The sequence below is a fragment of the Muscardinus avellanarius genome (genome assembly GCF_963383645.1).
Source record: "Muscardinus avellanarius genome assembly, chromosome: 2".
Taxonomy (NCBI): Eukaryota; Metazoa; Chordata; class Mammalia; order Rodentia; family Gliridae; genus Muscardinus; species Muscardinus avellanarius.
The window spans coordinates 169,824,525-169,851,879 of NC_137787.1; the positions used below are offsets into that span (position 1 = coordinate 169,824,525).

General features: G+C 38.6%; 1 protein-coding gene across 1 annotated transcript in view; it reads left to right on the forward strand.

Moving 5' to 3' along the window:
- Positions 1 to 27,355, forward strand: part of UCHL3 (ubiquitin C-terminal hydrolase L3) — a gene marked incomplete at both ends in the record, with an annotated part of 59,085 nt that overhangs the window by 13,515 nt on the left and 18,215 nt on the right. Inside the window, 2 exons of the mRNA XM_080689565.1 lie at positions 495 to 580; positions 2,328 to 2,375. Coding sequence (XP_080545691.1) covers positions 495 to 580; positions 2,328 to 2,375 — 134 coding nt within the window. The remainder of the gene's footprint in view (positions 1 to 494; positions 581 to 2,327; positions 2,376 to 27,355) is intronic.

Below are 27,355 nucleotides of genomic sequence, written 5' to 3' on the forward strand. Positions count from 1 at the left end.
AGGGTGCTCTAATTCTTGTTTTTAAACTAAAATAAAGCATCTTCCACTTATTTTTTTTTTTAAGTGGGAATTTACTTATTTAAAAATGTTTTTCTCTTATACTAATGAATGAACCCAGGAGTGCTTTATCACTGAGCTACTCTCCCCAGCCCTTTTTATTTTTTATTTTGAGGCAGAGCCTCACTGGATTGCTGAGGCTAGCCTGGAACTTGTCCTCCTGCCTCAACCTCCTAAATTGATGGGATTACAGGCACGTGCTACCATGCCCGGCACTGTGGTTTATAATACTATTAGAAAATACATTAATCTTTTCCAGTCTTTTATATTATTCATAAACAGGGGCTTAGCAAATGAACCCTGTCGTTTACCTCAAGATTTTTATATTCCTAACATACCAGTAAAAGGATTTTACCTGAGAATAGCACACTTTTATTATTTTTGTTTATCAGTCTCTTTGTGATATCAAGCCTTTTCCATTTTATTGATATTTTCAGAATCTGGGTCAACCTTGAAAAAATTCCTGGAGGAATCTGTGTCAATGAGCCCCGAAGAACGAGCCAGATACCTGGAGAACTATGACGTCGGTACCTTCTCTCTGTCTTGATCTCCTATGCAGACAGTTCTGTGGAATTGGAAATTCTGTTTGGGGTTTTTGTCTTGAAACCATAATTTTGCGAAATTATGGATTTTTATCTTACTCTTTAAGGAAAGGTCTTTTGCACTTTTCAGTAACTGAAATATCCATAAATCTTATGAGTTGCCTTCTTTTCTGTGTTCAGAGCTTGAATAAGCGATTAAAGGTAGGGTGCAAATTAATAAAACATCTTATGATTGACTATTCCTTGCCATTCTCTTCATCTCATAAGTACATGCCTGGCAATATACTCTGCCTTTCACTAAGAATTTGGAGTAAGATGAAAAGAGAAAACAAAAACTTAAAAGTCCCTACTCTAATTATTTATCAGTGTAATAGCCAGGACATGTAATCCAGTTTTAGACAGTTGTATCACTTCATAGAACTGTTTTATAATATTTAAAAAATTTACTGTTTGTTAAAGTCAGTTTACTTTTGAAGGCCTTTTACCTTAAATCTAGTCATTATGTTACTAAATAGATTTCAAATTCTCCAAAGTCAGAAGAAATAGAATATACAAATTGTTTGACTAGAACAATGGGTCATGTAGATTGTGTCCAATAAATACATTGATTTGATCATGTTGCACTTCAGTATACCTTTGTTGGCCTAAAATAAAAAAACCTGGAAATTTAATAAAATATCTTTATTTTACATAAAAATAACATGAAAGTTACCAGTAATCTCAACAAGGAGAGGTAGCTACCATTAATACTCTTTATAGGGAGTATATATGTATATACACAATTTTTTAAACAAAAATTTGATCATACTGTAATACTGTCTTATAACTTGCTTTTTTCACTTAATTTATCACAAACGTATTACATACCAGTAAGTATATATTTGACATTATCATTTAATGGCTGCATAGCTTTCCATTATATAGTATCTTATTTAACTAATAAAAATATTGTTAGTAATTTAATAGTTTTTCCCTCTTTTTCACTACTTTAAAAAAATGCTATGTTACATCATTATGGAAAAATCTTTGAAAAAATCTTTGACTATATATAATTATATCCAACTATACATAAATATATAGACTCCTAGAAGAGAAATTGCTGGATCAAAGAGTTTGCATGTTTGTAAGGCTTTGATACTTTTTGCCAAATTGCCATTCATAAAGATTGTACTTTTATTATTATACCCATTTTCCTGCATCTCTGCTAATGGTGGGTATTAGAAGTGCATTTAATTTTTTTAAGTTCAGGAAACTAAATTCTCTAGCTTCTAATAAATGCATGCTTTTTGCTCCACATTCCTAAATTGCCGACTGAAAGTGCATGATTGAGCATTAATTACAGCCAGAGCTGCAGAGGAGCATGGGCCTTAGAGAAACAGATAAGCTTCTTCAGTCCAGCTGTGAGATGCTCGCTTTATTCTAGGCTCAAGTGAATAAGGTGTTAAGTGATAGCTCTAACAAACATGTTCAACACCCCCTACTTAGTCCGAGGAAATTATAAGTAATCATATGTTCCGTTTCCCAAACTTTGAGAGACTTGTAGGTACGAAGTACGGCAGTTTTTTAATTACTCCGATATCATTCTGAAATATCTAAACTATTCCTAAATTTCTCTAATTTGTTTTTTTTAAGATATACTAGGTGTTAAATTTAGATCTGATGTTGCTTTTATCTAAAGTGTTGGATGTAGTTGCCCGCTCCTATAAATACTTTGTGTTTTTATTACAGGCTATTCGAGTTACTCATGAGACCAGTGCCCATGAAGGTCAGACTGAGGTATTTTACATTTTTTTAAATTTTTCTTGCTATGTGCACATTTATAGTGTTTCTGTACAACTTGTAGTTCTAGAACACTGCATGACCTTTTTCCCTGTAGAATTTGCTTATGCAAAAGCAGTTACATAACAGCAGAACAAGAAATGTTTTGACAAGCTATCAATATGTTGCTGTGATATCTGTCTTCTCAGCTCATCTGATCTTTTGGACAGAGTATAGATTGTGTGCTGTTTACTTTGGGTAACAGGTGGTTGCTATCAGATTTCTTTGACTTCCGTGTATTTAGAGAAAAATTCCTGCACAGCTAGACAGCCTGTGTGAACTGCAAGAGTCTCTGTCCTGCCCGGCTGTCAGCCCAAACCTACATCCTTCTCTCTGCTCGCTGCATCTGTGCTGGGGCGGTGTCTTCGCCATCTTTACACTGTTAGCTGGTTCTCATTGGTGGCTTCTCTTCCCCTCTTTCTTCTTTTTTCATCTTAATGCTTCCCCTCATTCCCTCCTCCTATTCTTTTCTTTTACTGTCTTCCAAACATCAGTGTACCATTCTTGAAGAAGTTTGACAGTAAGCATTGTAGTCAAAATGAATAAAATTTAGCTGGGTGCAGTGGCACACGCCTGTAATCCCAGTACTTGGAAGGCGGAGACAGCGGGATCACAAGTTTGAGGACAGCCTGGGCAACTTGAGAGAGCCTGTATCAAAACAAAAATAAAAAGGGCGGGAGATGGAGCTCAGTGGTAGAGTGCCCCTAGGTTCATTCCCTAGTACTGGGGGTGGGGGAATATAGAACTTAATTAAAGCGATTTGGTATGTTAATAGCACATTTAAGTGCTAACAACAGAAAAATAATTAATTAATTAATTCATTTATTTATTTATTTAGCGGTCCTGGGGATGGAACGCAGGGGCATTCTACCTCCAAGCTACAACCCCAGCCCTATTTTTTATTCTTTATTTTGAAACCGGGTCTCACTGAGTTGCATGGGGCTTCGCTAAGTAGCTGAGGCTGGCTATGAACTGAGATCCTCTGGTCTCAGCCTCCCAAATACTGGGATTACAAGCGTGTGCCACCATGCCTGGCCTAGAAATTTAGATACTCCAGATTTTCTTTCTTATTCCATGTTTGTCTTGCATCCATACTTTTTATGCATAGGATGACATTACCTTTATGCTTCGAAAATATTTTAAACATGACCTAATATTAAAATGCTGATTTTATCTGGGCATGGTGGCGCACGCTTGTAATCCAGCACTTGGGAGGCTGAGACAGGAGGATCACACAGGTTCGAAGCTAGCCTCAGCTACTTAGTGAGGCTCTTCAGACCCTGTTTCCAAATAAAGTATAAAATAGATCTGGGAGTATAGCCCGGAGGTAGAAAAGCCTCTGGGTTCCACCCCCAGTACCATAAATAAATAAATAAATAAATAAATAAATAAATAAATAAATAAATAAACAAACAAACAAACAAACAAACAAAATGCTGGTTTAAAATATTTTTAAAAATTAAGGGGACAATAGTTTGATACTGTGACATAACTACAATTATTCTTCAATCAAATTAGTTAACTGAATGTTTATAATAAAATCATTTAGGAATTTAAGCATTAATTCTTTTAATTACATTATACCTTCTTGGTTCTCAGGTGTTGCTTTAAAAGATGTGGATTATTGTTTCTTATTAAGCTTATACATATACACACATATAAGTGGCAGGTTGGAAATTAATAAAACGCTTTGGTTCTTTGTATCTATTTTTATAATTCTAAGCATGTTTGGATTGTAAATTTATGGCCTTAAAATTAGCGATGACAGCTGAGCATGGTGGTTCACACTTGTAATCCCAGCATTCGGGAGGCTGAGACAGGAGGACCACAGTTCACAGACGGCCTCAGCTACTTAATGAGGCCCTCTGCAACTCAGTGAGACCCTGTTTCAAAATAAATACTAGAAAATAGGGCTGAAATTTAGCTCAGAGATAGAATGCCCCTGGGCCCTGGGTTCCATCCCCAGCATGGCAGAAACAAAACAAAACAAAAAAATTAGTGATGAGGATCAACATAAAATTACTGTAAGGTGTGAAAGCAGCAATTAAATGCTTTAATTATTTTCGTTTAAAATATTGATGTTTGTGAAACCTTCTTTTGCCTCCTGTTTTGAGCTTAATTCAAATTATGGCTTTCTCTTTTTTTGAATGATGTTGTACATTTTAGCTTGTTCATACTTTATTGTCTTGGATGCCTGCTAGACCTCACCTGATTGGCTCACCAATGCCTTAGAGTGTACTGTCCATGTTTGATCTTATTATTTGTGTCTTTACCTTTTTCATATTTTTCCTGTTTATTGTTATAGTCCCACCATGTATTTTCCCCACTATAGTCAAATACAAATTTGTTTAATTTCTTATTTGGAAGATCAGCTTCTTATGTAGGTTCTCAGCCTTTATTGTAACCATCATTTACTTTTATATAATTTTACTGAATTACCTTTCCTGAAATATAACCTGAATCAATCAGCTACACAAACTTTTTTTCGAATTTCCCTAGTACAGTGATCCTCAACATGGGGTAGAGGTGAAGTTAGCATTTTCCTCGGAGCTTTTCCAAACAAATTCCCAAAAGAATCCATCTCTTTTCCTTTCTCATCCCTGTAGTCGAGAGTCACTGATAGAGGGAGCCATATTTTTAATATATATATTATAGCCCTAAAACATATTGGGTCAGAAAAAAAAAGTGTTTGGGAATTATTCCTCAAGTCTCTGCTTCAATTTCAGCCTCTTTAGCCCAGATTCATTCAAGAAGATTCCCTCACCCTGGTAATTCTAACTTTTTAATGGTGTATTTCTGTATTTATCTCTAGTAACTCTTATTTTATTGCTGCTTTTCATTATTGCCTGCAGTTCCCTCTTTCTGAAAGTATTTCTTTCCTCATGCTCTGCACTTCCATTTTCTACTTGTTTTTCCAGAGTCAGGTTAAATCTGACCAGCTGCACCGGGTATGCTGGTACACTGGGTGTGGTGGTGTGCACTTCTATTCCCAGTACTTGGGAGACTGAGACAGGAGGATCGCAGGTTTGTGGCAAGCCTTAGCTACTTAGTGAGGACCTCTGCAACTTAGTGAGAGTCTCTTTCAAAAATGAAGAATAGCCGGGTGTGGGAGGCGGAGAAAGGAGGATCGCACAGATTTGAAGCCAGCCTCGCTGGCTTAAGAGACCCTGTTTCCAAATAAAAAAAAAATATAAAATAGGTCTGGGAGTATAACCCAGAGGTAGAAGGGTTTCCAGGAACCCCAGTACCACCAAATAAAAAATAAATAAAGAAAGAATAAGCTCGTTGTGGTGGCGCATGCTTGTAATCCCAGCATTCGGTAGGTTGAGACTGGAGGATCATGGTTTGCAGACAGCCTCAGCTACTTAGTGAGGCCCTCTACAGCTTAGTGAGACCCTGTCTCAAAATATAGAATAAAAACTAGGGCAAGGGTATGGCTTGGAGGTCGAATGCCTCTGGGTTCCATCCCCAGACCCTCAAAAAATATATATAAAATAAAAAATAGGGATGGAAGTGTAGTTCAGAGGTAAAAAAAAAAATGCCCCTGGATTTAATCCTGGGTACCACAAAAAATAATATGACCAGCTGTATAAAACTTTCCTTATTATCAGACCTGGATTTGTATTAATCCATTTGGGAACCCTCTTTGTGACTTCTCCAGCTATTTGAATTTTATCTATTTATTTTCATACTCCTTTTTATTTATTTAAGATATATATTTTTTACATTTTAGCAACTCTGAAATTAGTCTGTGTCTTACAGTTGATGTCATGATTTACTTGGTGTTATTTCTGTTTCAGTGATACGTAAGGTGATGCCTCTTTTCATAGTGCCATAGTTTGATGAAATATGGTACCATGTCTCCCTTTCTCTGATTCTTAGGCCTACAGTTAGTGCCTGATTCATTTGTACGTACTCCAAATTATCCTCGCATATAGGAACAAGACATATTTATTCACCAGGATTACATTAGAACTACCCTTGGTGGCATAAGAACTACAGAAACAGGCTAAATCTTAGTTTTTTTCTATAGTCACAGAGTAAACAAAACATATTCATTGGCCATAATTTTGGGAAGAGTTCAATTTTTAGTTGTGTGGGATTGTTTTGTGTATTTTGAGATGTGCTGTATTAGCCTTGAATAACTGCATTAGTGCCTTCAATCACTGGGAGAAAATCCACACTATATATTTTTAAGTCCATTTATTCACCATCTCAAATCTCTGTACCAGGGACTAGTCTTCTGATTATCTAATTTGAGGTTTACGTACCATCTGTGGGCTTACAGACATTGAAAGGTGGGCATGGAGCTGGGTGTGGTGGTGCACGCTTGTAATCCCAGTACTTGGGAGGCTGAGACAGGAGGATTGAAGGTTCAAGGCCAGTCTCAACTACATAGTGAGGCGCTCTGCAACTTACTGAGACCCTGTTTCAAAATAAAGAATAAAATGGGGCTGGGGGTCAAGCTCAGAGGTAGAAGGCCCCTGGGGTCCATACCCAGTACCACAAAAAAAAAGAAAGAAAGAAAAGTTAGCTGGTGCCACATGCCAATAATCTCAGTACTTGGGAAAATCGCAATTTCTAGGCCAGCCTCAGCAACTCAGCAAGACTCTCAGTGACCTAGTGAAACCCTGTTTCAGAGTAAAAAAATAAAAAAGGATGAAGTGTAGCTTGGAGATAGATGCCTCTGAGTTCAATCTCGGGTACCAAAAAAAAATGTTTTTGATCTATTATTGTTTTCACTGCTGTTGGTTTCTACAAAACAGGTAGTTTTTTATTTTTTTATTTTATTTTTTTATTGGTGTTAGTCTTCTTGGGCTGCCATAATGAAACACCACTGAGTGGCTTAAATAACAGAAAGTTATTTTCTCTCAAATCTGGAAGCTAGACTCCAAGATGAAGGTGCCATAAGGTTGGTTTCCAGCAAGCCCTCTTCCTGGCTTGTAGGTGGTTACCTTCAAGCTGCATCCTTACGTGGCCTTACCTCTGTGCGCATGTGGAGATGGGGAGAGGAAGAAGACAGGGAAGCTTTAAGTCATGTGAGATCAAAGTCCCTTCCTTAAGATCTACCCCAGACACAGTCATCTTGGAGATTAGGGCATCAACACATCGATTCTGGGGGTAGGCCTTCCGCCATAGCGCCATCTCTGTGATTTCTCACGACTCACTTGCCCTCTGGGTGCTGTGCCTCCTCTTTGTAGACTTGGTGTCTTGTCATCTTTTAGGCTTCACCTTAAATACCATTTTACAAGGAAGCTGCCTTTCAGCATCACTGTAAAGTAGATCTACCTGCCTTCTTCTCTGTCATAAAATCTTATTGTCTATCTGGCCTTTTTTTTTTTTTTTTTTTGGTGGTACTTGGGTTCCTGGAAGCCCATCTACCTCCGAGCTACACTCTCAGACCTATTTTATATTTTCTATTTATTTGGAAACAGGGTCTCTTAAGCCAGCGAGGCTGACTACGAACCTGCGCGATCCTCCTGTCTCCGCCTCCCAAGCGCAGGGATTACAAGCGTGCGCCACCACGCCCGGCTGTCTGTCCCTTTTAAATAATCTATAACAAGCTCTTTCTTCCTTTTCTTATTCTGCTTATTTACTGGAATACAAGTCTCACAAGAATGTGGGCATTGTCTGTCATATATACCTTACATCCCCAGGAGAATGATGGACATATATAGATTTCAGAAGGAAATGATGTAGTATAAAGACAAGAACACTGCGTAGTTTTTATACTGAATTTCCCAATTATCATAGACAAGATACTTCCCTTGGTATAAAATAGAAATAATACCATCTCCCTTACGCAATTGCTATGAAGATTGGTGAATTAATCATGTAAATTGCATAGAATAGTGTCTGCATTTAATAGGAATATTCATTATAATATTAGGTGGTCATTTTATTTTTCTAGGCATTGAGAAAAATGAATCTGAATGAGAGATGGGAGGGAAGGCAGAAAAGGGAGTCTTGGGATTTGTATGCAGTACCGAGCCAGCAGAGATGGTGTGCTTAGTTTTCAGCATAGTGAGTTTAAGACAGGTTGATGGGTTATCTGTGTAGGAGTCTAAACTCAGGGGTGTTATCTGTAGTTTTTGTGTGTGTGTTTGGGCACACATGAGAATTCTATACATCTCGCAGGTGTTGAAGGAGTGAGTAGAGGAAGGGGAGCCGGGGTAGTACAGTGTACTAGGAATCTCCGTCATGGCTGGCATCATTGGTATGCTGTCAGAACCAATGGCAATGGAGGAGGCAGGGGCCTTACTACATACTGACATTTGTAGGCTAAATGAGAAATCAGTAGGTTGAGCCACCAAAATACAGTAGTCTTTTCAGAACATTGATTGTGGTGTGTGGCCATAGAAGAATTGCTTACTTACGATTTTCCCCATTCCACCATCCCATTGTCTAGCTGACCTTGGCTAATCTAGAAATCTGAACAGTAGCTCCACCTCAGTTTCGTTAACTTGTAGTGAAAGATACTGCTTTTTTTTTTTTTCCACTTAAGCTGTTGTAAATGAGTTTATGTATCCATCCCAACTAAGTCCTTTTGGAATTACTGTAGAAAAATTATTGACAGGAAGTACCAAGTTGATATGATATGGGCGTCTAAACTTTTTACACTGAAAGATCTTAAGACTTTTCTGTTCAGAGAAGATTCTTTTTTTGTGTATCTGTGGTGCTGGGGATTGAACCCAGGGGCATTCTACCTCTGAGCTACACACCAGCCTTATTTTTTATTTTTATTCTTTGTTTTGAAACAGGGTCTCACTAAGTTGTCAAGGGCCTCTCTAAGTAGCTGAGGCTGGCCGCGAACCTGGATCCTCCTGCCTCAGCCTCCCAAGTACTGGGATTACAAGTGTGCACCACCACGCTTGTCTTACTCAGAAAAGATTCTGTGGTGGCGCAGGCTTGTAATGTAATCCCAGTACTTGGGAGGCTGAGACAGGAGGATCGTGCAGGTTCGAGGTTCGAAGCTGGCCTCATCTACTTAGTGAGGCTCTCAGTGTCTTAGTGAGACCCTTTGTTTCCAAACAAAATATAAAATAGGTCTGAAAATGTAGCCCGAAGGTAGAAGGCCCCTGGATTCTATCCCCAGTACTACACAAACAAAAAAAGTATTTTTATATTGTGAACAAATAATCATGGGGAAAAAAAATCTGCAAGTCAAATGTGAAAGCAAAAAATCCAAAAAAAATCCAAAAGGGTATTCTATTTGCCTTCAGAACCTACTTTTATATTTTCATTGGTACTTATCTAAAAGTAATTTCTTCTTCTTTTTTTTTTTTTTTTTGCAGGTCTGGGGATGGAAACCAGGGGCATTCAACCTCTGAGCTATACCCCCAGCCCTATTTTTAATTCTTTATTTTGAAAGAGAGTCTCACTAAGTTGCAGAGTGCCTCACTAAGTAGCTGAGTTTGTCCACGAACCATGATCCTTTGTCCTCAGCCTCCTGAATGCTGCTGGGATTACAAGTGTGCACCACCATGCCTGGCTTTCTAAAAGTAATTTCTAAAGTTTGTTATTTTTCTATGTTAATTTGGGGCCTAAGAGAGATGAGTAGGAATCTTTTTTTTTTTTTTTGCGGGTCTAGGGATGGAACCCAGGGGCATTCGACCTCCTAGCTACACCCCCTATTTTTTATTCTTTATTTTGAAACCGGGGCTCACTAAGTTGCAGAGGGCCTCACTAAGTAGCTGAGGCTGTCCGCAAACCGTGATCCTCTGGTCTCAGCCTCCCAAATGCTGGGATTACACGCATGCACCACCACCCCCGGCTTAGTAGTAGGAATCTTTTAACCTTCTGTAGCTTTACTGTTATTTAGTGTGTGTGTGTGTGTGTGTGTGTGTGTGTGTGTGTGTGTGTGTGTGTTTTCCTGAGGATTAGACCCAGGGGCATTCTACCTATGAGCTATACTCCCACACCTATTTTATTTTTTACTTATAAGTTACCATGAGCTGGTCTTCAACATGGGATCCTTGATCCTCTTGTCTCAGCCTCCCAAGTACTGAGATGACAGGCATGTGCCACTGAGCCTGCCATTGTTTGCTTACTTCTTACAAAAAGAATAGGATTGTTATAATATTGCTCAGAACCTTAGAACCCTCCTCTTTCTTTCTTTCTTTGTGGTACTTGGAATTGAACCCAGTAAGGGTTCTACCTTTGAGCTACATCATGAGCCCTTTTAACTTTTTATTTTGAAACAGGGCTTTCTAAATTGCCAAGGCTGGCCTTCCAACTTTCAATCATCCTGCCTTAGCCCACCAAGTACTGGGATTACAGGTGTGTGCCACCATACCCAGCTCCTCCACGTAAATTGATAGTAATAATAACAATTTTAAAAAATCAGTGGAAAGCACTATTGCTTTAAAATAAGTATGCCAGTATAGAAAATATAGCAGACATACTAAACATTGAGTTGTAGTATTTTATTCTAGTCTTTTCTTAGTTTTTCAACTTAAAAATATAACTTTATTGATCAAATATATTTTTTCATCCAAGTATTTATTCCAGGTTCATTTTTGTTTTCTTTGTGGTACTGGGAATTGGACCAGGGTTGTTCTACTTCTGAGCTACACCTTCAGTCCTATTTTTTATTTTTATTTTGAAACAGGGTCTGAATAATTTTTTGAGGGTCTCACTGAGTTGCTGAGGCTGGCCTCAAACCTGAGACCCTCCTATCTCAGCCTCTCCAGTACAAGCATTACAGGTGTGTGCCATCCCACCCCGCTCCAGTTTTTTCTTTAAGATCGTTTCTTCTAGCTTGGCGCCGTGGTGCTTGCCTATAATCCCAGTACTTGGGACACTGAGTCAGGAAGATGGTAAGTTTGAGGCTAGTCTCGGAAACTTAGTGAGGCCCTCTGCAATTTAGTGACATCCTGTTTCAAAATAAAAAATAAAATAGGGCTGCGGGTGTAGCTTGGATATAGAATGCCACTGGGTTCAATCTCCAGTATAAAAACAAAACAAAACCAACCCCCCTCCAAATAATTGTTTCTTCTAAGTGAAATTTCTGAATCAAAGGGATAAACATTTTTAAGGTTCTAGTAATGTGAAATAATCTTTCTTTCATTTGACCAATTAAACCACGAATCTGAGCACCTGATATGTCAGGTACTATATTAAGAGTTGAACATTACAAAGGTTACTAAGACATAGTTTGTATCTTCAAATGTCTATTATTCTAGTGGAAATGACAGCTTCGTAAATAGCCATTGCTGGTGCTGAATTCTATTTTTTTTTTTTTTTTGTGGTACTGGGGTTCCTGGAAGCCCTTCTACCTCTGGGCTACACTCCCAGACCTATTTTATATTTTTTATTTGGAAACAGGTGTCTCTTAAGCCAGCAGAGGCTGACTTCGAACCTGCGCTATCCTCCTGTCTCTGCCTCCCAAGCGCGGGGATTACAAGCATGCGCTGCCATGCCCGGCCTATTTTTAAATTTTTGAAAGAGGGAAACAGTTTCTTTTGTGTGCTTAGTGACACTTCAAAGATCTTGAGCAAAAGTTTATAAAATTAATTTAAATTATGAGTAAAATTGCATTTAATCATCTGTAGTGTATTTTTGTATTTAATTTATGTAATAGACTTTGTTTAGTGTTGTTGACATATAAAACAAGATGTGAGTTGGGCGTGGTGGTGCACACTTGTAATCCCAGCATTCAGGAGGCTGAGACCGGAGGATTGCAGTTTGTGGACAGCCTCAGCTACTTAGTGAGGCCCTCTGCAACTCAGTGAGAACTTGTTTCAAAATAAAGAGTTAAAAAAAAATAGCCTCCCGAATGCTGGGATTACAAGCGTGTGCCAACACACCTGGCCGTAAGGTGATTTTTTTGTTCGCCTCTCTGGGCTCCAGTTTGGCCTGAGAGACATCAAGGTCACCAATAATAATTTGGAGGTTGCCAAGGACTTGTTTAAAAGTGTTAGCAAGTCTGACCGAGAACTCCTGACATTGAGAAACAGATAAGAAGATAGGGATATTTAAAATCATGCTTGTTAAGCCAGCCGTGGGCGTGCACGCTTGTAATCCCAGTACTTGGGAGGCTGAGACAGGAGGATCGCACAGGTTTAAATCCAGCCTCAGCTACTTACTAAGGCTCTGAGCAACTTAGTAAGACCCTATTTCCAAATAAAATATAAAATAGGTTAGGTGTAGCCCAGAGGTAGAAAGCCACTGGGTTCTATCCCCAGTACCACCAAAAAAAAAAAAAAAAAAAATCACTTTTTTTCAGGAAAAAAAATTAAATTACATAGTATTTGTACATAACCTGTGCATGTTCCCCTATATACTTGAAATTGTCTCTGGATTTGTTATAATACCAAAATATGATGAAAATGCTTTGTAACTAATTGTTATACTGTATTGTTTAGGGAATAATGATGAGAAAAAAGTCTGTATATGTCCAGTACAGATGTAATTCAGAAAATCGATATTTTTGATTTTTGGTTGGTTGAATCTACAGATGTGGAACACACCAAAGCAGAGGACCGACTGTGTGTGTGTGTGTGTGTGTTGTTAATTTCATAAAAACCCTGTTAAAACCTAATTGGCTTTTCATCCAGCCAGTTCATACTGTCAGTGGGGGAAAACATTTTAAAGTTTTATCTTCAGTACTTGTATACGTACATTTTGTACGGCATCATTTTACTCGCAGGTAGTTTTTAGTCTTGTTTTTATTTTATTTATTTATTTGCGGTATTGGGGTTGTAACCCAGGGACATTCTACCTGTGAGCTATAACCCTATTTTTTTATTCTTTATTTTGAAATAAGGTCTCACTAAGTAGCTGAGGCTGTCTGTGAACAGTGATCCTCCTGTCTCAGCCTCCCAAATGCTGAGATTGTAAGAGTGCACCACCACACCTGGCTAGTTTTTTTTTGTTGCTTTTTTTTTTTTTTTTTGTGGTACTGGGGTTCCTCGAAGCCCTTCTTCCTCCGGGCTACACTCCCAGACCTATTTTATACTTTGTATTTGGAAACAGGGTCTTTTAAGCCAGCGTGGCTGACTTCGAACCTGCATGATCCTCCTGTCTCTACCTCCCAAGCGCGGGGATTACAAGTGTGCGCCACCACGCTCCGCCCGGCTAGTATTTTTATCATATTGGAATTACAAAGATATAGCAGAAATTAGTCCAGTAAGCCAAAAATGATTTGCACACAAATAAATTAAACGAATCACATATATTTATAACCCTTCTTTAGGTATTTCTTTTCTTTCTTTTCTTTTTTTTTTTGTAATTTGAACGAAACACATGCTGTTAGGGAAAAACTTAGTTGTTTTGTGGCAATTATTTATTATTATTATTTTTTTGTAATCATACATCACTTTGGAATACAAGACTTGAGAGGATATACAAGCACATATCATCCAATTAGCCCTCATCCAATCCCCATCCCATTCCCTCCCCCCTTCGATCCCATGCCTAATCAGTGATTATCTTTGATATAATTGTTTACGCACCTCATGAGTTTTAAAGAGATTCCATCCTCCCCCACCCCCTCCCCTCTTTATAAAATTTAATTTCCTAATTATCTTGGGAGAATCACATAGCAGCAGTAAATAGAACTCTAATGAAAAGTATTCTTCAGGTTTGCTTCCATAGGGTTCAGTTTTGTCAAGTAGCTTAAAACTTTCTTTTTATTTATTTATTTTTTTGGTGGTACTGGGGTTCCTGGAAGCCCTTCTACCTCCGGGCTACACTCCCAGGCCCATTTTTACATTTTTATTTGGAAACAGAGTCTCCTAAGCCAGCGCGCGCGGCTGGCTTCGAACCTGCGCGATCCTCCTGTCTCTGCCTCCCAAGCGCGGGGATTACAAGCGTGCGCCACCACGCCCGGCTTAAAACTAACTTTCTGATAATTTTTTGTTTTACTTTTCATACCCATTTTCTTTATTACAATAAACCAAGGTAAATTTCAGGGTGTGCACTTTATGGTATTTTATTCTTACAGCTGAGAGATGCTCTGGAACCCCAGTTCTAGCTCCAGACACTTCTGCCTATGATTCCCGGGGCTCTTCTCTGGCGTTCTCCCCTCTGCATATGGACTCCTGAGTGGCGACCGTGCCCGAGACTTTCACTCCCTTCCCTTTTCATTCCTCCACTTCTCTTTCTTTTTTTTCTTTCCCAATCTCACAGTTTTATAAGTAGAGATATTAAACTATTACTTTAAAGGAAAATTTATTAGGCCAAACTTATCAGGTGCCCTTCTAGGTCTGAATAAATATTTTTTCTAAGTAAAAATGATTTTTTTTTGTGTGTGTGTGGTACTGGGGATGGAACCCTTCTACCTTCAGGCTACACTCCCAGACCCATTTTATATTTTTTATTTGGGAACAGGGTCTCTTAAGCCAGCGAGACTGGCTTCGAACCTGCGCGATCCTCCTGTCTCCGCCTCCCAAGCGTGGGGATTACAAGGGTGTGCCACCATGCCAGCATAGTGGTAGTTTTTTGTATTGGGCTATCTAGCCCATATTCAAGTAGGCCAGTTGAACACAGAAAAGTTTGCATCCTTTTGTGAATGTGGTTTTACTTTCCTATTTTAAATGCAAAGTTTGAATTTACTCTAAATCTAATTAAAAATCTATAGAAATCTAGTTAGAATTAATTTATAGTTCTGATTTTGAACTTAAAGTTTTATATATGTGAACATATTCTTTTTTTTTTTTTTTTTTTTTTTTTTTTTTTTTTTTAATTTTATTTTATTGGTGCACTGTATTCATACATCATAGTGGGATACAAACTTTTGTAGACATACATGCACACATCGCCCAGTCAGCCCCCACCCGATCCCCACCCCATTCTCTCTCCATCCCTCCTTCCCATGCTTGGCTTAGTGGTTGACATCTAGTATTATAGCAATTTATCCAAACTTAAAAATGATAATCTCACATAACAGTTTCATTTGTCTGATACCAAGCGTTTGATGATTTAAAGATAGCATTTCAATATTTCTTTTTGCTTTCTTTCTTACTAGAGCATATTTTTTTCTGTTTTTTTAGGTGAAACTATCATATATTTATATATTTATTTTTCAGAAAAAAATCTATCCTAATATGGAATATGAATTCTAGATACCCAAAACGATCTTGAAAAAGAACAAAGCTAGCAGATATATATTTTCTGATTTCAAACCATATAAAGCTACAATAATTGAAACAGTGTAGTACTGTTCTAAAGGCAGATATATAGACCATTGGAGTTAAATACAAGCCTAGAGCTAAATTCTTCCCTATATTGTCAAGTTATTTTTGACAAGGTTTCCACGAACATTTGGTGGTGGAAATAATAATCTTTTAACTAAATATTGTTGAAAAATAATAATTACATGGAAAAGAATAAAATTGGACCTTTACCTAATCCCATATACAAGTATTAACTCAAAATAGATAAAAGACCTAAATATAAATCTTAAGACTATAAACTTTTAGGAGAAAATCTGGGTCATAAAACCTCACAACATTGAAATTGGCAGTGATTTCTCGGATATGATTTCAATGGCACAGGCAACAGAAGAATATACAAACTCCCTAAAAAATAAAAGAAAATATTGTATATCCAAAGACAATGTAAACAGAATTAAAAGTTACTAATAGAATTGGATAAAATATTTCCAAATGCTATATCTGAAGGTATATTAATATTCCAACTAGAAATCCTAAAAATTAACAACAATAAAGGCAAACAATACAACTTAGAGATAGGTAAAAGACTAACATAAATAATGAATCTCCACAGATAACCAATCTTAGTTGTCTGTTGGATGGAAAATCTTGTTTCTCTGGTTCTGGTGAGTGTTACCTATTTCTTCTTTGTAGTTAATCTCTTTGAGTATTTTCTCTAGTGCTGGTTTTGAAGACATAAATTCCTTCAGTTTCTGTTTGTCATGGAAGCTTCTTATTTCTCCATCTAATTTGATAGAAAGTTTTGCTGGATAGGAAATTTTTGGCTGGAAGTTGTTTTCTTTCAGAGTTTGGAATATGTTACTCCAAGCCCTTCTGGCTCTCATGACTTGGTTTGGGAAGTCTGGAGTGATTCTAATTGGTTTGCCTCTGAATGTCACTTGGCCCTTTGTTTTTGTTGCCTTTAAGATTCTCTGCTTGGCTTCCACATTGGTCATTTTGACAATTATATGGCGTGGGGATCCTCTTCTCCGATCCTGTCTAAAGGGAGTTCTGTAAGTTTCCTGGATCTGTGTATCAACCTCTTGCTCTATATTTGGAAAATTTTCTGCTATTACTTCCTTGAAGAGATTGTTGATCCCTTTGGTATCACTTTCTTTTCCCTCCTCTATTCCAATTATTCTTAGGTTAGCTCTCTTAAGATGGGCCCATATTTCTTCAATGTCAGATTCCTGCTGTTGGATATTTTTTTCTAGATTAGAAACTATGCATTCATTTTTGGATTGCTCATCTTCTAAGAGCGAGATTCTGTTCTCCATGTGGTCTAATCGGTTGTTTGTGCTTTGAATTGAGGCCTTTACTTCATTAATTGCATCCTTTATCTCTTTTTGGCTCTCTCTGAGTTCTTTTCGAAGCACCTCTATTATTTCTACAGTTATTTTCCTGATTTGATCTTCTAGAAATCTCTGATTTTCTGTTTTATCAGGTTCAGATGTTGTGGGGTTGTGCACATTCATTACTCCAGTGTTATTCCTCTTTCCCATGATTTCGGAGGTTTGTGCCTTCTCTGGGTTCTTCCCTTGGGTCACTATGGCTTCACTTAAGGTGCTCTGGATCTTGAGTCTGTATTATCTCAGACCCCACTACTCCTTTACTGGGTTGTATCACAGAGTCTCCGACCCAGGGAGTCGATAGAGGCTGCTTTAAACTATGGGGGGTGCCAGGTTGCACGTTCTCCTATGGTGTGATATCTCTGCCACCACCACTCCCTCACTGGGTCAAGTCCCAGGAGGCACAATACTGCGATTTCTCCTCTGTGGCCCGCAATTTGACTCACTGTTCTTGAGTACGCAGATGTAGCTGTACTGGACTCGGTGAATTCACTGCTGCTGCCGCTGCCGGTGGCAATATGGCGCCTCTGCCACGCCCTCGGCCATGAGGCTGGCGTATTTTTTCTTCTCTGGTTTTGATTTCCACTCTGAATCCCTGCAGCGTGTGCTGAGCTCTGCCACTGGGAGCTTTAAATGCTGTCTGCGCGGAAAGATCCCGCCTGGCTGTTCCACAGCGGCTCACCTGGCTTGCTGTAGCCGTCCGTTGAGTTCGCCGCTGCCTCCGGCAGTATGGCGCTGCTGCCGCGTCCTCGGGCGTGTGTGTCTCCTCTGTGGCCCTGAGCTCTGTTCTCAGTCCGCTTTCTCTCTGGAGTCTGGTGGTTTTTTTTGTTTTTCTGGTGATGGTGTTTTCTGGCTATGAAAGGCGCTCTTTTTGTGGTAATGGAGATTGGTTGTTAGCGGGACTCTTAAGCCCCGCTTTTCTCAGTCGCCATCTTCCCGGAAGTCCTGAACATATTCTCATACATGTGACCTAACTGTTCTTACACATATGTACATATATACTTATATTTTTTTTAGCATTTTCAGCCCTAAAGGCACTCCTAAATTTTTTCCTTTTCCATGTTTTGTTTTTTTTAAAAAGGCAATGATTTTTGTTTTGTTTTATTTTATTTTTTGGTGGTGGTACTGGGGTTCCTGGAAACCCTTCTACCTCCAGGCTACACTCCCAGACCTATTTTATATTTTTATTTGTAAATGGGGTCTCTTAAGCCAGCGAGGCTGGCTTTGAACCTGCGCAGTCCTCCTGTCTCAGCCTCCCAACCGTGGAGATTACAAGTGTGAGCCACCACGCCCGGTGAAGCTAAAAATCTTTTTAAAAATAAAGGAGTTGAATTTTATTGTTTCAGTATTTTATTCCTGTTTCTGCTTTGTAAAGTAGTCCATGCTGTTCTCCACTAGAGACCCACAAATATTGTAGATACTCAGCTCTAAATATTCTCACCTTGAGGTCAGTGGGTTGCTTGAAAGAATGGGCGTCATTTCTGGGTGTGTCAGTGTCAGGGAGTGTAGGCTGTTTCTCAGCATCATTTGAGGGTGAGTACAGCAGAAAGTTTTGATATTCTTCTCTTATTCCAAGTATTCTCACCTTCATAGTTCTTTTCTTTTCATCTTCAAATTTCTCACTACCTTTGAAGGTTTGTCTGGCATCCTACTTGTAACGATGGTTCCCGTTTAGCGCATGCACGCTTTGTAGCAGACTAAGCTCTTTGTATGCTCTCGTCGTCTTCTCTCTGCTCTCCAAGATAGGTACTACCCGGTATTACAAATGAGAAAACTAAAGGCACCAACTTGTTCAAGGTCACAGAACTAGTCAGTATTTTAGTGTTCTTAAGGCAACAGATGTGGTCTTGAGGCATATAATCCTAGTACTAGGGAGGCTGAGAAAGGAAGATCACAGGTTCAAGACCAGCCCTAGCAACTGGGCAATGTAGCAAGGCCCCGTTTCAAAACAAAACTTAAAAAAGGGCCAGGGGTATAGCTTAGAGGTAGAATGCCTTTGGGTTCAGTCCCTTGTATGTGTATGTATGTGTATGAATGTATGTGTGTGTGTATATATATCTCACATAGACACACACATATTATAGATAAATAAAAATTGCTAAAAAAAAGTGATGTTTTAAAATTTTTAAATTAGCCAGGCGTGGTGGCACAGGCTTGTAATCCCAGCATTTGGAAGGCTGAGACTGGAGGATTATGGTTTGCGGCCAGCCTCAGCTACTTAGTGAGGCCCTTTGCAACTCAGTGAGACCCTGTTTCAAAATAAAGAATACAAAGTAGGGCTAGGGGTATAGCTCGGAGGTAGAATGCCCCTGGGTTCAATCCCTAAGACCATAAAAAATTTTAAAATTATACACCTAATAATTTAATACAAATATCTAGTGAATTACAAATGACTAATCAGAGTTGTACTGAACACTTTATTCTTTGTTGCCCTTATATCATTTGTTAGTCAATATGGAAGAACTTTTTCCTATGTAAAACTTGAAATCTTACCTGTAAACCAACCATAGTCTTTTGATAATTGTGCTATGTATATTTTGGGAAACAGTAATTATTTTAAGCCTCTACCACTGATGATTTTTTTTTTTGTGTGTGTGGTACTGTGGGTAGAACCCAGGGGCTTTCTACCTCTGGGTTATACTCCCAGACCAATTTTATATTTCATTTGGAAACAGGGTCTCACTAAGTTGCTGAGAGCCTCACTAAATAGTCGAGGCTGGCTTCGAACCTGTGCGATCCTCCTGTCTCAGCCTCCCAAGCGCAGGATTACAAGTGAGCGCCACCGCGCCCGGCTGCACTGATGATCTTCAATGTTCAGGAAATTACGTGGTTATAATGATATTTTCTTAATATTAGGATATTAATTTAAATGAAAAATGCTTTGGGTATAAGCCAAAATATACTTACTTTATTTTAGCATTTTAGAATAATTTTTGACTGCTTGTAATAACCACTGATTTCTTAATAGAGGAGTACTTGTTGGCAGACCCTCTGCCCCCTTTTTAAAGGTCTAGATCACTTCTTTTTAACCTTCATAGCATTTCTCATTCTTTGGTATTAAGCAATCTGAAGAATAACTTATTCATTTTTTAATTTAATTTTTTCAATACCGGGGATGGAACCCAGGGGCATTCTACCTCCGAGGTACACCCCCAGCCCTATTTTTTATTCTTTATTTTGAAACAGGGTCTCGCTGAGTTGCAATAGGCCTCACTACGTAGCTGAGGCTGTCCTTGAACCACGATCCTCCTAAGACTCCCAAATGCTGGAATTACAAGCATGCACCACCACTCCCGGATACTTCTTAATTTTTTATATACAGAGTGCATGCACATTAATTGTGAAGGAAACGTAATTGGCTTTTTAGGACCTTGGGCTTTTTATTTTTTCCTGAACTAGTTATAAAATTGACAACTAGAAGATAGATTGAATTGTGTTTAGCGAATAAGAAAAATAATAATAGATGTCCCTCCATGAATCAGTTTCATTTTTTGACATTTGATGGAGTGAGGTGGCTTTACATGTTATGAAAACTACTGAAATTATAGCCAAGCGTTAGGAGTATGCCTCTGGCTGTGATGCTTTAACTCAGAATCAGAACGCGCAAAGCCATTTAAATGAATATCTTTATCTTATTGTTATACACAATAACCACTTATTAAACTATTTAATGTTCTTTCTGAAGAGTAAAACATTTAAGCTGCTTTTAAAATTCCTGGGGTTTCTGAAAAGCCTGTTCTAGACTTTTTGGAAGTGTGATGACGAGATAGATTTACAAGCATACCTATTTTGTTGTTCTTCACACACATTGTATTTTTTACACATTGAAGATTTGTGGCAACCCTGCCTGAAGCAAGTCTATTAGTCCATTTTTTTTCAACAACTCAAATGACTGTTAGCATTTTTAGTAACAAAGTATATATAAACTCAGATTGTACATTGTGCTATTAGACATAATGTTCTTGTATACTTTAATAGACATAACTTTTACTTGCCCTGGGGGAAAATTTATGTTTCTCTCTTTATTACAGTACTTGTTTTATTGTGGTGGTCTGGAATCAAAACCACTGTGTCTTTGACATATCCTGTATATTACATGTAAAGTGGTGTTTGTGAAAACACATTATACTTTTGCACTATGCACAGTTCGCTGTTAATGTTCTGGGAAACACTGATGTTAACAGCGGATTTTTTTTGTTGGTGGTGGTGTTTTTAGGGATTGAACCCATTAGTAGTTTTAATGAAATAATAATTATTAGTGATTTTGGACTCCTTATCAGAACCAAAATACTAACTGAAAAAGTGAATTATTAGAAATACGAACACTACCAAGTGAGCTTTCTGGAAGACTAAATAGTAAACTATAGGTATTTAATCTTTTATAATTAGTGTGGAACATAGTTTGAAAAATTACATATTAGTCCAAGATTCTGTTTATAATTTTTTTTTGTGTGTGTGACTGTGGGGATGGAACCCAGGGACAGTCTACCTCTGAGCTACACCTCAGCCCAATTTTATTATTTTATTTTGAAATAGAATCTCACTAAATTGCAGAGGGCTTCACTAAGTTGTGGAGGCTGGCCATGAACCTGCGATCCTGTCTCAGCTTCTCATGTACTAGGATTACAAGCATGTATCACCATATTTGTGATGCTCAGATTTGGTTTTCATATTTGGTGTTTTGTGGTACTGGGGATTGAACCCAGAAATTCTACCTCAGAGCCACACCCCAGTCCTATTTAATTTCCTCTTTGAAACAGTCTCACTGAGTTGTAGAAGGCCTCATTAAATTGCTGAGACTGGCCTTGTACCTGCAATCCTCCTGTCTCAGCCTCTCAAGTACTGAGATTACAGGTGTGCACCACCACTTGACTCAGTTCATATTTAAAAGCAAGGCTAACTTAAATTAGGTTACTTAAGCAATTGAATCACAGCTAATATTAAGATTTAAAGGTTAATGTATATATTTCTAATCTTTGGGATTCTAAGAAGAAAGCCTAAGAATTTAAAGGTTCCATATTAGCACACTTCATTTCAAAGTTATCTCATCTCTTGAAATGATATTACTTTGTGCTGGGGGTGTGCTGCAGTGGTAGAGTGCTGGGCCAGCATGTGTAAGGCCCTGGATTCAGTCATCAGCACTGCCTAATAAATAAGTAAATGATATTGTTTGCAAACCTTTTCCTGAATTTTACAAGTTAAACTTTTTTTTTGGAATGAACATTTTTATACATACATATGCACATATATGTGTAGTGTTCAGTGTTATATATTTTATGAATTGATTTCTTTGGACTTTTACCCTTCTTATTATTCTTTCCTCTATTATATAAGCGCACACTAGAAAACATGAAACAAAGGGCGGAATTCATGGATTATCTCATAAAGTTTGGGCCAAAAAATGTATTTCCATCTTTAGAAATGAGCATAATTTCTACCTTACAGGATTATTGTGGAGAATGTATAGCATCCATAGTTTAGAACCTCTTGTAGGCAATAGCAAGCACTAGTAAGTTAGTCATTATTATTGATTGATAAACATATAAAAATACTTGTGAATGTTTTCCCTGGAACATCATTTATAATTGTAGAAAACCAGAAATAAGTTACAGCTGTAATAATGTTTTTATGGTTCAATAATGTCCTTACATCTATTTAGAGTAATATGTTGCCATGGAAAATGAAATGGAGCTATAATTATTGAGACAGATAGGTAAACCAAAATTTGTGCATAAGGAGCCGGGTGTAGTGGCGCACGCTTGTAATCCCAGCATTCGGGAGGCTGAGACCTGAGGATCGCGGTTCACAGACTTGATCACCTTTTGTAGAAAGAGAATTAGCTAGGAATTTTAACAAATTATGAAAGACCAAGTGTAAGCTATTGAGAAACTACAAAATCCCTGGAAGCAGCCCAAGGAGGGAGGTCACGTCCACACTCCACGGACCTCACAGGCCACAGCTCACAGGTGCTCGTGAGCTGGGCTGGAGACTGGAGGCGGGGAGCAGCCCTAGTGCAGGCCTGGGGAAAGGAGCAGCAGCAACTGGGAGAGGCACCGGACTCATTCTGATCTCATCCAGAACAAAGCCTAAAGTCTTGGGGACAGAAAACCTCTCCTGGAGAGGTGACCTGCTTCCCAGGGAGTCTATGAGATATCCTCTACCCCTGGAGAAAGCCTTGTCCTTCATGTTCAGGAACACAGAACCTACCTTTGACAGAGGCTGAACCCCCAGCCCCACCACTGGACTAGAAAGCACCGTAGACAAATAAAAATGTGGAGATGGGTTCATAACATGGAGAAAGACCTCTGAGGCATAGACTGAGCAAAAGCTTAACACTGTTTATGGAACGAGAACATTGAAAAAGAGAATCTGGCAACTCTTCTCTCGCCATAAGCACAAAGTAATGCGAGGTGAATTTTAAGCACATTGTTTGCTGAGAGCAACCATAACAGCAGTAAAACCCAAACAGCTCAACTCCTGAGTAGATTGATTCATCCTCACACACTAAAGTCCTAGCAGAAGATGAGGCACGCCCATTCCTAGGCATAAGTATTACTTATCTCAGTCTCTGTGCTCCAGTGCAAGTTGTCTGGCTTTTAACTAAAAATTACACAACAAAGAAAAATATTTTCAAAAAATCAAGAACGCTTTCAACAAGCTCATCAGTACATGCAACCAAATTGAAAGAATTAGTGAATATGATTATAAATCACTAGAGGTAACCGGTCATGATGGCTAACATCTATAATTCCAGTACTTGAGAGACTAAGACAGGAGGGTTATAGGTCCAAGGCCAGCCTCAGCCACTTAGACCTTGTTTCAAAATATAAAATAAAGAAATCAGGGAGTATAGCTCATAGGTAGAATGCCCCGGGATTCAATCCCTAGTACAGAAAGAAAGAAAGAACTATAGATTATTTGATTCTATAGATTATTAAATTCTAGCTTCACTAGAAGCTACCCAAAATGATCTACAAAAATAAGTACTGTGGGGGATGGGATGGGGGAGAGAGAAAACAGCCTAGAAGAACAGAGCACCCAAGACCTGGGCTGCGATTTCAAGGGAAATACATGAAAGCGGAACTCCAGGAACGAAAGAGGGGATATGGAATGGATGGAGCAGGGAATGGAATCTTGACAGAAAAATATTTGAAGAATAAATGGCCAACACTTTTTTAAAAAAAATAATTGAAAACATCACACTGCATTTTTAAGGATCTCAGAGGCACTAGGTGGAATAAATACCCCACCCCTCAAACATATACCAACATGCCCAAACATATGCCATTTAAACTGCAAAAAACTAAAGATAACATAGGAAATGTTCTCATCAGCCAGGAGAAGCAGACATATTAGAAAGAGGAACAAAGATAAATGAATTACAGCAGACTTCTCATTGGAAATGATGTAAGCTAAAACACAGTGGGATACTTTTAAAGTTTGAAAGACTATCATGGAACACAAATATTTTTTTTTAAATGAAGGTGAAATAATACCTTTATGATAAAAACCAAGATAACACATAATCAGATTACCTGCATTACAAGAAATGTAAAGGAACTTCTTCATGCAGAAGCAACATGATACCAGATAGAAACTTGGATCTATACACAAAGAATTGAGAAGTACTGGAAATGGGACAAGTAAAGGTAAATATAAAGTTTCTTCTTTTTTTTTTTTTTGTGGTGCCGGGGATGGAACCCAGGGGCATTCTACCTCCGAGCTATATCCCCAACCCTAGTTTTTACTCTTTATTTTGAAACAGGGTTAACTGAGTTGCAGAGAGCCTCACTAAGTAGCTGAGGCTGTCCGTGAACTGCGATCCTCCTATCTCAGCCTCCCGAATGCTGGGATTACAAGTGTGCGCCACCATGCCCAGTTCTTATTCTTATTTTTAATAATTCCAAAATAAAATTATTTAAATAAAAAATAACCATGAGCCAGGTATGGTGGCAAATGCCTCTAATCCCAGTACTTGGGAGGCTGAGACAGGAAGGTTGTGTGTTTGAGGCCAGCCTCAGCAATTTAGGGAGGCTCTCAGCAACCTAGTGAGACCCTGTTTCAAAATTAAAAAGAGCTGGGAGTATAGTTCAGAGGTAGAATTCCCTTGGGTTAAATCCCTAGTACGCCCCCCCACACACACATAGTAATCATATATTATAAATTCATAGCATATATAAAAGCATTTGATAAGAGCACAAAGGATGGGAGGAAGAAATTGTGATTCTACTGTGACGTTCTTACACTACATGTAAAGTGGCAAAATATTACTTGAAGGTACACTGTGACTAAAGATCTATATTTTATAAAAAAGGTAAAATGCATAAACAATAAGCCTATAGTAAAGATAAAAAGAATCAAATAATCCAATAGAAAACAGATGGAGAAATCTGTGAACTGATAATAAAGATTTTAATCTACTATAGGAAAAACTACATGAAATTAATAAAATGTAAATGATCTAAATATAAACAGGCCAGTTGAAAGAAAGATCTGTTTGGTAAAAGAAAACAAAATGAGATTCAATTATACCCTCTACAAGAAGATCTCTTTGAGCTGGGTGTGGTGGTGCACGCTTGTAATCCCCGCGCTTGGGAGGCAGAGACAGGAGGATCGCGCAGGTTCGAAGCCAGCCTTGCTGGCTTAAGAGACCTTGTTTCCAAATAAAAATATAAAAATGGGTCTGGGAGTGTAGCCCGGAGGTAGAAGGGTTTCCAGGAACCCCGGTACCACCAAAAGAAAGAAAGAAAGAAAGAAAAATCTCTTTGGATTTTTTTTTCCTTTCGATACTGGGAATTGAACCCAAGGCCTCACACATGTTTGATAAGTTCTCTGCCATTGAGCTGTAGCTCCAGCCCTAGAAAGTCACTATTTTTTTTTAAGTTTTGTTTTATTGGTGCATTGTAATCATACATCTTGATGGGGTACAAGACGATAGAGGCATACATGCACGCGTCACTTATAGTAAGACCCTGTTTCAAAGTAAAGAATGAAGACTAGTGCTAAGGGTATAGCTTGGAGGTAGGATGTCTCTGGGTTCAATCCCCAGTATTGCAGGAAAAAAAAAAAATGATTGCAGTTAAAAGAATAGGAAAAGAACCCCAACACTGGGGAGGCTGAGACAGGAGGATCACAGTACAAGGCCAGCCTCAGCTACTACTTAGGCCCTTTGCAACTCAGCGAGACCCTGTTTCAAAATAAAGAATAAAAAATGGGGCTGGAGATGTAGCTTGGAGATAGAATGTCTCTAGGTTCTATCCCCAGTACCGCCAAAAAAAAAAAAAAAAAAGGAAAATATATGCATTAGAAACAAAGAGTGGGAGCATTAACATTAGGTGATTCCAACTTCACAATAAGGAATATTATCCGTGTAAGGAGGGACATTATTATATAAGGGTAAAGTGATTACCTCATCAGGAAGATATACACATAAAAATGATATACAATTAAAAATGAGAGCCGGGCGTGGTGGCACACGGTTGTAATCCCCGCGCTTGGGAGGCGGAGACAGTATGATCAGGTTCGAAGCCAGCCTTACTGGCTTAAGAGACCCTGTTTCCAAATAAAAATATAAAATAGATCTGGGAGTGTAGCCCGGAGGTGGAAGGCCCCTGGGTTCCATCCCCAGTACCACAAAAAAAAAAAAAAAGAATATATATACCTCTACGTGTGTGAGTCAAATAACTGATAGAGCTGAAGGGAAATAGAGACAAATCTACATTTATCGTTGGAGATTTCATTGTTCCCCGCAGTGGTCAATAGAGCAGTAGACACAGAAAACTAGTAGGAACACAGCTGACCTTGACAGCCCTGTCAAGCTACTTGGCCTTTTGATATTTATGGAACATTCACCCAACAACAGGTGAATATGGATTCTTTTCAAGTGTACATAGAATTTGCATCAGTTTGGACCATATTCTGGTTCAGGAAATAAACCTTACAATTAAAAAAATATATATATCTTACAGCTGGATGTGATGATGCACACCTATAACCTATGTCTAAGACAGGAAGATTCCAGGTCTGAGGCCAGCCTCAGCAGTATGTGAGACCCTCAGAAACTTAACAAGACCCTATTTCAAAATTTTAATATAGAATCCAGGTGTGGTGGTGCACACTTGTAATCCCAGTACTTGGGAGGCTGAGATGGGAGGATCTGGGTTCGCAGCCAGCCTCAGCTACTTAGGCCCTCTGCAAATCAGTGACACCCTGTTTAAAAATAATGAATAAAAAAATCGGGCTGGAATGCTGGGCGTGGTGGCGCACGCTTGTAATCCCTGCGCTTGGGAGGCCGAGACAGGAGGATCACGCTGGTTCGGAGCCAGCCTCGCTGGCTTAAGAGACCCTGTTTCTACATAAAAAAAGTAAAAAATAGGTCTGGGAGTGTAGCCCGTGGGAATGTATCCCAGAGGTAGAAGGGCTTCCAGGAACC